This window comes from Canis lupus, chromosome 29 (genome assembly GCF_048164855.1).
Source record: "Canis lupus baileyi chromosome 29, mCanLup2.hap1, whole genome shotgun sequence".
NCBI classification, from domain to species: Eukaryota; Metazoa; Chordata; class Mammalia; order Carnivora; family Canidae; genus Canis; species Canis lupus.
The window spans coordinates 24,583,917-24,599,367 of record NC_132866.1 but is presented as its reverse complement, the minus strand read 5'-3'; the positions used below and the strand labels follow the sequence as shown (position 1 = coordinate 24,599,367).

Sequence of the window (15,451 nt, the reverse complement as noted above, 5' to 3'; positions counted from 1 at the left end):
CTAATTGTTGTCAAGTTACCACAAGAGCTTCAATGTCCTGCAGTCAGGTGCCATATTTTGTGGTAAAACATAAAAGATAGATTGTTCTTTATATAGAGATATTTAGAGTATATTGAAATTCTTATAATTCACTTCCTCCCTGTTCTTTCCATTGACTTGTAAATTCCTCGGGCTTTTGGAATCATGGTTCTGAAGTTCTGGTACTTTCATTCAAGCTAATGCTGAAGTTTGTGCACTTTAAGGATTGATAATATCTATGTCTGGCCCAGGTTGGAAGCTGGTTTGTGTTCACAGAAGTCTCCCTGATGCCAACTTTTTATATAAGATGCTGTATGTCTATAGCCACATAAAGACATGCTTTTCAAATGGGTGGAGAATTTCTCCCATCCAAGTACTAACCAGGCCCAACCCTGCTTAGCTTCCAAGATCAGACAAGATCGGGTGCATTCAGGGTGGTATGGCTATAGACAATGGGTGGAGAATTTCTTAGCAAAAGACAGTTTGTCTTATATTCAGGCAGGAGCTTTTCCACATGCAAAGAGAATTCTTGAAGGAGAGGACACGATGTCGAGCCCTGGAGGAGGAACTGGAGAACCCCATGAATGTGCACAGGTGGAGGAAGCTTGAGGTAATGCCTGGCGGAGCCTTCCTCTCCTCCTCAGATCCATTCTCCTACCCTACACTGTCCCCTCTCTAATGCACAGGAAGGAGCTTGGTTTTATTTAATACTATGCAAATTGTCTATATCAAAGGTAAATTGGGTTGTTCCCAAACCAGATGGTTTACTTGGGTTTTGTTTAAAAAGTCTTGGACAAGATCCGTTCTGTTTAAAGAAGACCCAGGGGAAGTTGTGAACTGACTTCACCAATAGACATTTTTCCTGTTGAGAAGTTTTTGGTCAACCAATTATCCTCAGGCTGCCTGTCTCTGTTGCTGATCGTCTTCAGCCACATTGGCCACCAGCATCTATACCTTCTTTCAGTTTGTCTTTGCATTCTTTATGTTGCAGCAGGAAACAAGGCTCTTGTCAACTAGCTCTTTTTTTTTTTTTTTTTTGGACTAGCATTGCGTTAGCCAAACCCTTTCTCTTAGGATCTGGGGACACTGCCAAAGTCTCACTGGTAGGTGATGGATAACAAACCTCATATTTTATTTTATGACTTCCTGATAGATATTACCATCAGCCCTGCAGATAACAGGTAAAGACAAGCCCTGCTTATTCAAGAAAAAAACAGATGGCCATCTCTCAGAGCTGTAGCCAGCCATGTGGGTGCCAGGAGGGGCTTTGACCACACTAACAATTAGGGTTTGGGAGGATAGACGTATATGACATAAGAAAGTACAACCAGCCAGGTCAGTTTTGGTTTTCATTCCTATTTTTTCCTTTTAATGAAGAAAACATTAAGGGTAATGCATTATAAATTGTTATGTAAACATGAGGCTTGAATTTTAACAACATCCAGTCTTGCCAGATGAATGTGCGCCAGATATACTCCCAGTATATGGATATCAGTTGGCACTGCTTAGTATTTTTAAGCAAAGTCACACAGTCAGTGGAATGTTTTCTTCCCTTGATGTTGACCCTCATTTATTCCTCTTTAAATGCCAAGAGTGGTGTCAACTAACAATAATATGGATGTGTCTGGGGAAGTAGAGCTGAAGACTTAAAATTCATTTACTGTCTCATTCATTTATTCCATGTGTTTTCAAGCAAATCTTTACAGTTTCCAATTCCATGTCAATTTCTATTTAAAAATTAGAAAATTTCAGGGAAGCAGATGAAAATATTTAGCTGCTAGATTAATTCAAAATGTCAGTACAGTTGAAAGCAGAACTTTGGCTCAAAGTCGAGAGGACAGATTATCAATTTATAACTGTAGCGTTTGTTTGAATTGTACATAGATAGTTATTGAAAGTGCCTCAAAGCTTTCCGGATTGATAACCCCGTTTGAGAGCTAAATGCCATGGTCGTGTTTTGTTGCCCATTATTAGCAGAAGTCCACATCCTAGAAACCTTCTTCATCATAGGCTATAATGAATCTTCTTGTTGGCAATTACCAAAGGAGAATCCTGAGTTTGAATAAATTAGGGAAGCCTGTCTCATTCATTCGGAAACAGAGGGCATAGGAGGAAAAGCCTCAGAGCATAGTAATGAAGAACTGCAGGCTTTCGAGCCAGGCACATCTGGGCTTGAATCCAGCTCTGACCCTTACCAGTGTGGGTGGACAACTTAATCCTCTGACCCACGGTTGTCTTCTCTGTAAAAGGGGAAGACTAATACTGTCTTAAAGGAACTCGTGTGCCTAAAATTTGATGTTGTACGAAAAGCACTTAGCATTGTGTCTGGATGGTGGCAAAGAATTAGGTATAATGCATAGTAGCTCTCATTATTGTTATTATTAGTATAATCATTGTTTTCCCTGATGGAACAAACATATTCATTTTCCACTTATTGGCTAACTAGAGCCAGTAGGTAAGCTATTAGCCAAACTTCATTTCTTTTTTGATGGCCATTGCAATCTATTATGCTTTTTTTTTTGGTCCTAATTCTCTCTGTATGGGGTCTGCAGGTTTGCAATACACTTTAATAAGACAATAATTATTTTACATAGAAACTTCAGTGTTTTGAACTGGTGATATCTCAGCTGCTTTACTTTGTTGCCTCTGAACAGGCCAGTGACCCCAGTACCTTTGAGCTGATACAGAAGATTCACACCCTGCAGAAGCGTCTCATCAGCAAGACAGAAGAAGTGGTTGAGAAAGAGCTGCTTCTGCAGGTAGCATTTTCCTTTTCTGGACTCAGTGAGGAAGCATGTTTTCTGAGCATCACCTTCTCTAGGACTGCTTTTAGAATTAGCTATTTGGCAGCATTGCACGCCCCATCTTTAACTGTAGATGGCAACAGTGACTCACACACAGAGAACAAACAACATGATTAATTGGTCTTTTATGCTGCCATCACTGATATTTCAAGAATTCTGGAAAATTAAGTTGAAGGCTAGACTTAGTGCGTTGGGTGCTGTAAGCCTTTATCCCCCACTTCTCTACAGTTTTATTTGTCAGATTCTTTTAAATACTTTTCTTTAAATCTTTATAAAATGGGAAATGCTATGATTTTGATTTTGAAAATAAGCTTTCACATAGAGCACAGATGATCTGTCCTCTTGAAGATTTGTGAGATGAACTGGAAGGAAAGACTTCTTTTTGTGGGTTTTATGCATTCAGTTATTCTGGAGTAATCAGGACTGCTAACATCCTTTTAGGCCTGTGTCTTTGCAAGTATAGGCTGTTATCACCAGCCTATACTGTCCTGGTGGCTTTCCCTACGTGTCTCAGTTCTTTTTCACGGTTCTGGGTGGGGGTATTGTCACCTCCAATCAGTGGATGAGGAAGCTGGGCTCTAGGTGTGCAGTATGGATAAAAACGTAAGCTCCCATGTTAGGTGGGCTGGGTTGGAATCAATTTAGAGCTGCGTGAAGTTAACTTCTCTGCCCCTGAGTTTCTTAATCTGTACTATAGGTTAATAACAGAACTTGTGGAAAGGGATGTTGTGAAGATGGAAGGAGCTCAGTATTATGCTTGGCACACAGTGTTTAATAAATATTGCAGCTATCCTTATTATTTCTAATTCCAAAGCCCATGCTCTTAACTGCTGAGTTACCATTAATAAGAGCAGGAATTTCTATACATGAGCAAAAGGCATTTGCCTCTTCTCTTTCACTTTTTACTTTAAAAAGACATTGTCCGTGAGGTTGGAGATATATATATATATATATATATATATATATATATATATATATATATATAGTAAGTTTCTTTCCAGAGCATGGCTATGCTGAATGGCCCATGGATGTATTCCTCTTCTCTTATAGATGAACATAGTGGTTAGGAGGGCAAACTGGAGTCAGAAAGATCTGGTCTTGAATCGGCTCCAATGCCTTATGTTACATGACTTGAGGGAGACTTACATAAATTCTCCAAACCTCAGTTTTTCCATCCGTTAAATGGGGGCATTAATACCCAGTTTCTTTATGGGAGAAAGATACTCCCACTGGAGTATACAACTTGGAAGTCCTGTGGTAAGGATAACCAATTAGTGCGTGGGCACCGGGGTGTGGTGGGTAGTTCAGGCTTCAGGCTATAACTCCATCAACCCAGCCACAAGTCACGTCCCACAGCCATGCAACTGGGAAGTGGCAGAGTGGCAGCTCAAACCAGACCGTCCCCTCCAGAGCCCACGCACTGTACCAGCGCATTACTTTGCCTCCCCAGTTGTTATTGCGTTGTTGGCTTTACAAAGGACATTTTGTGTTTGCCAAACCTCTCTGTGGTAAGTTTGTTTGGTATTTCATTGACTGCTTTAATTTTATTACTTCATTCCTTCCATAAGCTTTGGATTTATTCTGCTCTTTTTCTACCTTCTCAAGACTAGTGCTCAACTCATTAATGTTAAATCTGCTTTTCTATTAGAAGCATTTGTACCTATAAAACATACTTTAAATGATTTCTGGAGTTCCTCCCGACAGGGTTTGCAATATGGTATTTTCATTTTCATTTAGTTCTAAATATTTTCTGTTTTCAGAATTATTTATCCTTTGAGAGTAAGTAATACCTGCTATTCCTCTTATGGTAATCAAAAGTATAAGTTTAAATTCCCAAATATATATGCATTTAGGGAATCACTTAGTTACTGATCTCTCATTTTTTTCTTTTTTTTTTTGCATTGTGGTCTGTATTCTACTGATTCTTTGGAATTTGTTGAAACTTGCTTTGGGACCAACTGAAGTGGTCAGTTTTTCTAACAGATGCTTATGTGTTTGAAAGTGTTATGTTCTCTACATGTTCAAGCTTCATGAGTCTCTATGACGTTCATCAGATCAACCTTGTTAATTGTGTTGTTTAGATCTGTATCTTTCCTAATTTTGTCTACATAATCACTGAAAAAAAGTTTGGAGATTTATCTATTTCTCCTTGTAGATATGTCACTTTCTTTGCTTTAAGTACATTTTGGATTATGTTCGTAAGGTGAGTAAAATGTTGCAGTTGTTATTTGTTCCTGATGAATTGTGCCCTTAGTATTATATGAGAACCTTCCTTAATCCTTAATGCTTTTACTTACAAAATTGTTTGATATTAATATAACTCTACCTGGGGCTTTTGTGCATAAGTACTATATAATTTTAAACTTTTAGAGTCTTTAAATTTTAGGTGGGTATCTTGTAATTAAAAAATATCCAATCTAAAAAAAAAAATCCAATCTGACATATTTGTCTTTTGATTGGTATGTCTAGCCTACTTGTATTTATTGATAATTTTAGGTTTATTTCTACCTACTTATTTTCTATTATTTGCCCTGATTTTTTTAATACTTGAAAAAGGTCTGTTCCTATATTCTATTGGATTAAGTCTTCTTTATTCCCTCTTTTTGCACTCCACTGGTTACTTCTCTCTCCTCATTATTCCCTATTCTCCTTTTCCTGGTTTATCCATTTATTTTCTGAATAGCTACCACTGCTCAATGTAGTTCTCACTCTCTGCCTTATGGATTTCCTCAAAAATTGAACACACATAGTGGACATCAAGTCTAAACCAATCCATAGTTGATGTTGATCCATATGCTTATTCTTAATAACATGAGGACCTAGATGCTTTAACTCCAAATACCCACTGTAGTCCTGCCAGCATTAGTCAGCATCATGATTTTATGGAGTCAATGAATATTTATTCAGATTTATCAAGATGTTGACCAGTTCTTTTGTTTTCTTTTGTTCAACGTGGGGCTTGAATTCACAAGCCTGAGATCAAGAGTCACATGCTCCACCGACTGAGGCAGCCAGGTGCCCCGCAGTTCTTCTGTTTTCTCTTTCTTCATATCCCCAATTCCTTACTTCTAGGTTCCATCTCCTTTTGAAAGTACATCCTTTCATAGTTATTTCAGTGATAAAATTTTCAGAGGCTAATACTCTCTTTTGTATCTACAAATATTTTTATTTTGGCCATACTCATAAATAAGCTGAAATTCTATTTTCTGTTTATACTTTCAAGCTAAAAGGCCTTTGGGTTAGCTTCTAGTGATGCCATTGAGACTCATGATTTGTGTTCCTCCTCAGGCATCCTGCCTTTGCTTCTGTTTGGTTGCTAGAGCTGCCCATTGTCTTTGGTGTCCTGGAAAAGCACAATGCATTTGATAAGAACTTAGTTTTGCTGACTGTGCTTAGGATTTGCTGTTTCCTGAATCTGAATTTGAATAATCTTTGAATAGTATCTGCTTTATTGGAGTGCCTTAGTGGTACAGTCCAGTTAAGCATCTGACTCTTGTTTTTGGCTCAGGTCGTGATCTCATGATCATGAGATCAAGTCCCATATAGCTTGGAGTCTGCTTGAGTTTCTCTCTCCTTCTCTGTCTGCCCCTCCCTGGCTTCATGTACAAATTCTCTCTCTCTTTCTCTCAAATAAATAAATCTTAAAAAAAATAGTGTTTCCTTTATCTCCTTTATTCACTCCTGGAACTCTTACCAGATATATGTTGGAATTTCTCATTTATTCTTCTTTATCTACTGGCCTCTTTGATATTTTTCTTCTCTTTATCTCTTATTTTACATTTTCACAGCTTTGTCCTCTTACTCACTAAGTCTCCCTTAAGGTGTGCTTATCTGCTAGTAGCCAATTGGACAAGATTTTGTTTTCAATGATTTTATTTTTATTTTCTAGAGGGTTTTTTGTTTTCCTCCATATGACTGGTCTTTGTTGATAGTGTCTTGATTTTTTATTATGTTTTTATTCTTTCTCTATGTCTTCAATCAATTTAAACATTCTATAGTCTTCATCTGCTTGTTCTATTAGTTGAAGGTGTTGGTGGTCTTTCCTATTGTATACATGACTACTGAGTTTGATTTGTAGTGGATCTTTTTACTTTTGTATTGTAATTTTGGATTGTGGACTAATTTTCAGAAAAGCTTTGTTTACAGGACTTGGGAATGGTTCAGGTTAAGGCTATATCCTTTCATTTGTTTCTCCCAGGTGCCCTAGAAGATATCAATTGCTTAGGATAATTTTTAATGTTAAATTCTCACCTTGGGGCTTCTTGGACAACTTGGTTCATGTATATTAGAACCCCAAAGACTTGTGATGGAAGAGCCATGAATATAAATTCTCCACACAGCCAAAGTTTTTTCCTCACTCAAAGCCTAGGAGACATTGTTAGACTTCTTTGTGGTCTTCCTATCCCAGTGGGTAGATTTCCATCTATTGTCTCTTTCACCAAAGGTGTAACCCTGTTAAGTCTGTAACTTTATGTGGAGGAGTCTCAGTACCAGTTACCCACTTCACACAGGCCTAGCACCAAGTTATCTTTTACCATTTTTTTAATTTTATTTTATTTTATTTATTTATTCATGATAGTCACACAGAGAGAGACAGAGAGGCAGAGACACAGGCAGAGGGAGAAGCAGGCTCCATGCACCGGGAGCCCGACGTGGGATTCGATCCCGGGTCTCCAGGATCGCGCCCTGGGCCAAAGGCAGGCGCCAAACCGCTGAGCCACCCAGGGATCCCTCTTTTATCATTTTATGGCCATTAGAGCCCAAGCCCCTTGTTCAGTGAGTCCAGTCACTCTATTTTTTTTTTTTTTTAATCAAAAGAATGTGTCGTTTTACTCAGCAGCTCTCATGCTTTGTGGACTTTCATTGTCAGGTTTTTGTTCTGCCATATGACCATTAATAGCCATTTTTCTGGTCTTCTCTAATCTCTAGTTTTCTCATTCATAAAATGGGGACAGTAGCAGTACTTACCTACAGAGTTGAATTTCTTAAGTACACATAAGATTTGCCAGTATGCTTGGTTATCTTTAACAATGTTCTCATTAACATAACTATTATTGTTAACATTATTAACCACAAAACAATTTTTTTTACAGTTCAAGGTTTAACACCCAGCCTCACTCTCCTTTATTCAGTCCCTCATGTAACCTTTCTTTTGGATGATTGGGTTGCTCTGTCCCTGCTGCATATTTCCTTCTGGGGCTTGCATATATCCCCAGACAACACACCTTGTAATTCTGGGGAAGCCCCAGGTGCTCCACAGGATTGGACAGTTTCTCAGTGTCATCTGCTTTTTAAAATTATTTGAGAAATTCTCTGCACTTAGAACATTTTGCAATTAGGAAGATTTTGGTTGAATTCCTCTGAGTATCAGAACATTTTTTAAATGACTAATTTGTTACATGGTAATGAAGAGACCCCATCATTTTCTAGCAGCAGATTAGATAGAAGCCTATTTACCCCAATAGACTTGAGTTATTTGAGGAAAGGCACTTGATAATTCATTTCTCTAACCCCAATGCCTGATATGGTAGCAGGGCACATGAGAAGCGCTCAATAATGAAGGACAGACTCTTTGCCTGGGCAACTCCTACACTCAACCTTTATGCCTTAGCTTGAGTGTTATTTTCTTCAGAGAGGTCCTTATTCCTAGGTTAGGTATCCTGGTACCTGTTCCTATGTCTTGACTTCTCTTTCATGCCATCCTTACACTTGTACTTAACAATATAATTGTAACTCTGTGCTTAATGACTCTTGCTAGACCATAAGCTTCACAAAAGTGGTACCTGTGTCTGTCCTGATGATCATTTCATTCCTAGTTTCTTGCCCACAGATAGTTATTTGTTTAGTGACTGATTAAATGTTGGAAGAATGGTGGTCGTTCAGTAAGTGGTATGTCTCATAGCCATTTAAGTTCTGTCTTTGAGCTCTGAGACATTATGGTAATTATTCTTCTTGTTGCCTTTTCGTTTTTGTTACTAACTTCTAACTTTGTGGGAGTCTGGTATTTACTGTGACTTTATGGATCTATAAACTTGATGCAAACTGTCAGTGTCCTTTTAGTGTGCCTAAGCATGCTAATTCATGTGGTGCACTCAAAGTTCTCCCCTTGCTCAGAGTTAAGATGAAAATGGTTCTTGAGCTTGACTTTATAGCGTCAGTGGTAAGATGAAGAAGTCTGCATTCTTGTGAGAATTGGAATCTAAGGTGTGGATGGGAAAGATTTCTTTCTTTTGCCTACCAGTCCACTCTGCTATTCCCTTCAAAAGAGCAAGGGCAATGCAAGCATATCTGAGACATGCCTCCTGGTAGCCTCTTCTTTCTGTTTTTAATGCATTTAGTCTTCATGTCTTCTGAATCATTCTGTGTTAATGACTTCTTTAAAAAACAAAATAGCATCTGTAGGATTAGGCAGGCATATGTGCCATGAGTGACTGCTATCCATTACCTAAGTATCATTATATCATCATCATCATCATCATCATCATCATCATCAAGATGGGATTCCAAATAATGGCATAATAGCATGAGAGTAGGAAGCTCTAACCTTTTGCCAGAGGCACTTAAACATATAAGAAACATAAATAGCAGTTGGGACGTGTTTTTTCTAAGTGTTTAAATATGGAACAGCAAACTCAAATATACCCCCCCTTAGGACCAGGCAGGTAACAAGAAAGACCACATTAAACTTTGTGTATCATGATTAGAAATGGCAAACTAAAATGGACAGGGGCCTCAGAATCAGAGGCAAATGGCAATGCTGGGGACTACAGTACATAGGGGCTGCAGATCCCTTGTCTAGGAAGCAGCTAACCCTACCCTCCACTATGCTCTCATGTCATCAGATCTTTAACTTTTCAAGAATAGCTTGAAATGTGAATTTTTTTTCTGTTCCCTATAATGAGTTTTAAATATTGGCAACTTTAGAACAGTGTATAGACTCCCCAGAAACATATCTTCCAACCACCCTTGACCCACAGGAGGCTTATTTGCCACCTCTGGCTTCAAGGCCTGATGGGAGAAAGAGATTTAAGAGAAAGCAGCAGCAAATCAGCTTTTACTTGTTATAATTTCTTTGATCTAGTCCTTTGTTGTGATTCCTTGATGGAAGTACAGAGCATAAAAATCATAAGAGAAAGAGGAGATAAGGAGGGAGGAGAAGGAAAGGCTGTAGGTGTCTTATGGGGATAGACGGTCAGAGGTGAATGAAGGTGGGTTATTTCTGAGGAGGCAAGCAAAAAGGTGGGCAAACCTGGGGTATGTTTTGTGGGACCAGGCATTGGTGGACATAATAGAAGATGAATCTTCTTAAAATATCTTTCCCCCTGCTGCTAATGTCTCTGTCTTAGTTTCATTTTTTAAGCTTTTCTAAAACAGAAAAGAATTCCCTGAATTCTTTTTTTTTTTTTTTTTTAAATTCCCTGAATTCTTACAAAGACAAAGGTTTGCCTCCTGGCCCTCCAGGGCACAGGCAGCAGATGTATTGCTGGTATCCACTCAACTGATAGTTACTGAGTGCCATCTATGTGCCAGGGCACCTGGGATTACAGGATTCCACTTGATCTTGGCCTTGGAAGACCATGGAGCTCTACAGCCACAGTGCAGTGTAACAAAGGCTTTGATTCTGTACAGGATCCTATGGGACTCTGAGAAAACTTTGGTGTGGTCGGGGTCTCAGTGTGGATTCTCCAAATCAGAGAATGAGACTTGGCTTGGGTTCCAGTAGTTTGGGAGGTGGTCTTGGGAAGTTGGAATGAGAGAGTAGGAAAGTGAGACTGGGAAGGAGAAAAGCCAGTAGAAGGAGGGAGACAGCTGGTCACTCTGTGGATATCTGAGTTTCAGTTCTACTGGAATTTCTCTGAGGAGCCACACTGAAATGACTGAAGAGTTGTCTTGTCAAAGGAAGGTAGACTGGGATATTGTTCACTGATCCCCATTCCCCCCTGGTTAAAAATTGCCCCTGGGGGCATTGGGCTGCTTGTGAAAGCAGACTGAGATATTTTAGTTGTATCCATGCCTACATCTGAGGGAGCCCTGGCCTGAGGCAGAAAAGCCGACTCCACCTGCACTTGAGGCAGAAGCTGCCAGAGTGTTCTGGAAATGATGGCCATGCCAGTGTGCCAGGCATTTCATCCATAGCTGAAATTTTGAGGTGGGCTGAGAGGATGAGACTCAGGGCTGCAGTAGGAAATATGTCTTCTTGACAGGTCCTGAAGACTAGCAACCAGTAGACCCTGTTCCTCCCAGTTCCTTACTCACTTAGCTTCTCACCTGAATGGTAAATTGGCAATCCAACTTCAGAAAAGGCAGTGGCATTTTCCCAGCCACATTCCCATCTGGCCTTCCCCCATCCCATCAACAACCTGGCATTCCAGGTGATATCCAATAACCAGATGACATGGTAATACTGTGGTTTGTTTAAAAGATGGCACCCCAAGTTTGCTCTAATCACAGTCATCCATTATTGCATGGTTCCTCTGTGTTAGGCTCTGTGCTTTCCCCACACACAGACCTCAGGGATGTTGGTGAGCACACAGTGAACAACAGCTGGCCAGATGGGAGGGTGAAATAAAGTGTGATGCACCTGAGGAGGAGGTACAATTTGGGGGAAGGAAATAAGCTTGACCCCCACAACATGAATACTAGATTATCTTACTCAGAACATTCATCATATAGATGAAAACACTGAGGCATTTCCCTTAATATGTAGAATAGCGGCATATCACTGGAAGAGTTCATTACTTTAGGGGGTTATGATGCATGGGAGCCCACTACCTACCAAAGTGACACATTGAAATGACCCAAGCAAGAAAAGTGCTTTGATAAAGTTCAGGTTTGTGTGGCTTAGGAAATTATCATATACATTCTCCATTGTTTCTTTGTGCTACCAGTCTAGAGAATGGGCATGCCCCTCAGATAAATAAATAATGAACTGAACTGGAAACCACTGCTTCTTTGTTGGCATCTGGGTCCTGCCTTTTCAAGGTGAACTTTTCCCGTAAGTTAATTTTATGACTGACTGGCTGCAAGTCTAGTTTATTTAACTGTAAAAAAGCCTGAAAGATAGGAGAGTTTGAATGGATCAGCTCAAGTCATTAGCTGTACAGGGGAACAAACCTCTCATAGTACATTTTTGGATAATTCTTTCATAAGGCTTCTTAGGATCCTAAGGATCTTCTGATTATCCTACATTTATTGGACACTTAGAATGTGTTAGACATTCCTCTAAATGCTTTATATATGGATTATTTCATTTAATCATCCTTACACCCCAAGAGATGAGAGCTGTCACCTTTCCCCCTTACAGGTGGGAAACATTAGGCACAGAAAGGTTGAACGACTTGCCCCCAATGCTACACATCTGGCACCTGGTGGAGGTATGAGTCTGACTTCAGAAGTCTAGCTCCAAAGGCTCTTCACCATGGAAAATCATGGCCACTGATTCATCTTGTATAGACTACTTTGTTCATTAACGGGCAAAATTCACATTTCTCACTGCATCTAGAGCCTGACTACTCTAAGCCTGGTTCTAGAACCAGTAGCACTGCGTCATCTAAGAACTTGTTAGAATGCAGAATCTCAGGACCTTGCCAGACCTAATGAATCAGAATCTGCATTTCAACAAGATTCCCAGGGGTATAGGATATTGGTTCAGATAGTCACCCTTTCTTTGCAAGAGCTATGGTTCAGGAAGGAGCCCCACAACACCTGGTTACTAGGCATGTGGTCTTACTTTCTGCATAACCTTCCAACACTTCAGATCTCCTCTGAAACCTGAAACACTTCTGTGAAACTTGGAGCTCATCACTTTATCGGCATCCTTCAGTTACTGTGAAGGTGATAGGAAGGAACTGCATGAAGCCCTTCTTAGAGGAATGCCTGTGGTCATAAGAATTGGCCAGTGCTCAAAAAATATCATGATTTCTGGTTTAGGGCAAGATAACCTCACCCTCTGGTTCACAGCTCCTGAACTCCAGGGACCAAGACCTAGGAGGGAAACTGAAAAATGAATGCATCCAGGGTTTGAGGCATGTTTTAGGGCTCCATAAACTCTCAATGGCTAGTGTTGTTATTATGAAAAGTCTAGAATGTTTCTTTGTTGATAGAGACATGAAAAACCTTGATCTTGTTTTATGGCAGCCTGGATGAATTTGGCAGAAGCTGCAGAGAGTTTTGAAGAGTGGAGGGGAATGGCAGTCACAGCTCACATTTATAGCACACTGAGTACGTGCCCAGCCGCCTTGCGCTAAAGCATTTTGCTTTCACTGTATCCACAGGAAGCCCAGATGAGCCGGTGCTGTTATTGTTTCTGTTTTATAGGGGAGGGGACTGGGGCTTCACAACAAAACTTGCCTAAGAGTTTACAGCTAAGAAATGCCAGAGCTGCATTTAAACCAGGGTTTGGTAAACGATGACCCAACATGGCCCATACAAAGAATAATATTTATGCATGTAAATGGTTAGAAAAAAATCAAATGATCACATCTCATGACATGTAAAAATGAAATGAAATACACCTCAAAATTCTTTTTTTAAAAAGATTTAATTTATTTATTCATGAGATACACACACACACACACACACACACAGAGGCAGAGACATAGGCAGAGAAAGAAGCAGGCTCCTCACAGGAAGCCCAGTGTGGGACTTGATCCCAGAACAGGGATCATGCCCCGAGCTAAAGGCAGACACTCAACCACTGAGCCACCCAGGCATCCCTACACCTCAAATTTCTGTGTCGGCAGATCAAGTTGTATTGGTGTATAGCCACACTCATCCATTTATGTATTGTCTATGGCTCCTTTTGTGCTAGGGCAGCAGAGCTGAGTAATTGTGGCAGAGACCATATGGCCCACGAAGTCCACAAAAGTTACCTCTGGCCTTTTGCAGAAAAGACTCACTGACCCCACTTCTAAACCTTAGTTATTGGAAGCCAGACCAGAACCATTCACCACTATTCTATGGTTAGTCCTAGTAAAGCCACTGAACATTTCATTTCTATGACTACTTCCCCCTTCTCCAATTCCAAATGAATGGGTCAATTATTAAAGAACTGCTTTGAGATATGGAAGGCAGCATTTTAATACTGCGTCCCATTGCTGGTGGTATAGTCTGTACCAGACATAATTCTTGTCCGCTCTGTTGTCAGATAACGTGTTCATCCTCCGCAAAGCTGAGCTGAAATTGTAGGAGATGCTCCCTCACCAGACAGACCGGGGGACAGAAAGGCAGAGCAAAAGCTGCTGGCTAGAAGGCCATCTGCAGATTTTTGTTCTGTTTCAAAATCAAAGGGAAGGAGAATGAGATGAGAGGGGGAGACACCATCAGCAAAGTCTTGCTGTCCCAAAGAGTATTGGAAGTGTCAGAAATCGTTGAGGAGGCCTCTTCCCCAGCATGCTCCTTGTGGGCTGCTTCTCCGCTGTTACCTCGTCCTCAGACTTCCTGGGGGATGTCTACTTTCCTGCACCTGCTCCTCATGTGTGAGGGAGGATGAGGAGCAACTGGAGACGGGTCGTTCAGAAAGCAGAGCGCTAATGCTGGCCATTAACAGAGATGTGCATACATCCATGTGGCCTGCCGGTGGGGCGCTGTATGCTGGTCCATATCTGGTTTGTGCAAGGGCCTTGATGTGAATTCTAAGAGGGTGGGCTCCAGGGCAGCTTGTTTGTGATCTTACAGCGCCTTGGCAACCGTTAATGTCTGATGGGCACGTTGTGAAGTGCTTTTTCTGCATCATATCTCAGTAGCTCCCGAGTGCTAATCTGGGGGCTGGGAGAATGTGTATGTTCCCAAACACGAGTGTTTCATTGATTTGAAATGTCATGAGCACAATGACTGGGTAGCATAAGGCCGATTTTACTTTTTAATTTTGGAGACTGCATTTATCCGCCCCCGCATTCTTCTTTCTTACCTTTGGAGATGTAAAATGTTATGTAGTTTTTTGAAATGGCCTTCTCTTTTATTTTTCGTGCATTCCTTTCCTTTATGAAAGGAAAGGATTGGTAAGCACTCCTGACAATTTCCTATTTGTTGATAGTATGGATGTTATTGCTAGATTACTATAGTTGGAATGCGTGGCTCTGCCACGAGCTCTGAACCCCTGGGTGGGTTACTTAACCTGTCTGTGGTGACTTGATTTCTTCACTTGTCAAGTAGGGATAATCATGGTTGTCTCACGGGTTTGCTGGAGAGATTATATTAATATATGTAAAGCATTTAGAGCGGTCCCTGGACCAGAGCAAACCTACATCAGTATATCCTGTTAGTCTTTTTCTATTTCATGTTAAAACTTAGCAGCAGAAGAAATTAGTAAGACCATGCTGGTGCTTTCAAGAGCTTGGCAGGGTGGGTGGGTGGGAGTTATTCACATCTAAGAAATCTAAAATGAAGGAGCTCTGGCTTAACCTCTTCATCTTTGCAACAGCCCCATTTAACAGATGAAGGAACTAAAGGCTGGAGAGGTTTGTGGGCCCTCAGAAAATGTATGGCAGCCTAAGAAAAAGGGTGACCCGCTTGTCTCCTTGGCGGGAGCAGGCTTTTAATATGCAGATGTTTGGTGGCATTAAGAAATCATGTTCAGCTTCATTTAAGATCAATACGCTTCTCAACCTGTGTCCCTTCACACTTGCTCA

General features: G+C 40.5%; 1 protein-coding gene across 1 annotated transcript in view; it reads left to right on the top strand.

Annotated features, from left to right (window-relative positions):
• The window catches only part of CFAP58 (cilia and flagella associated protein 58), a 99,293-nt gene that overhangs the window by 46,731 nt on the left and 37,111 nt on the right, over positions 1–15,451 (top strand). Inside the window, exons 14-15 of the mRNA XM_072805401.1 lie at positions 517–628; positions 2,673–2,777. Of these exons, the coding sequence (XP_072661502.1) occupies positions 517–628; positions 2,673–2,777 (217 nt within the window). The remainder of the gene's footprint in view (positions 1–516; positions 629–2,672; positions 2,778–15,451) is intronic.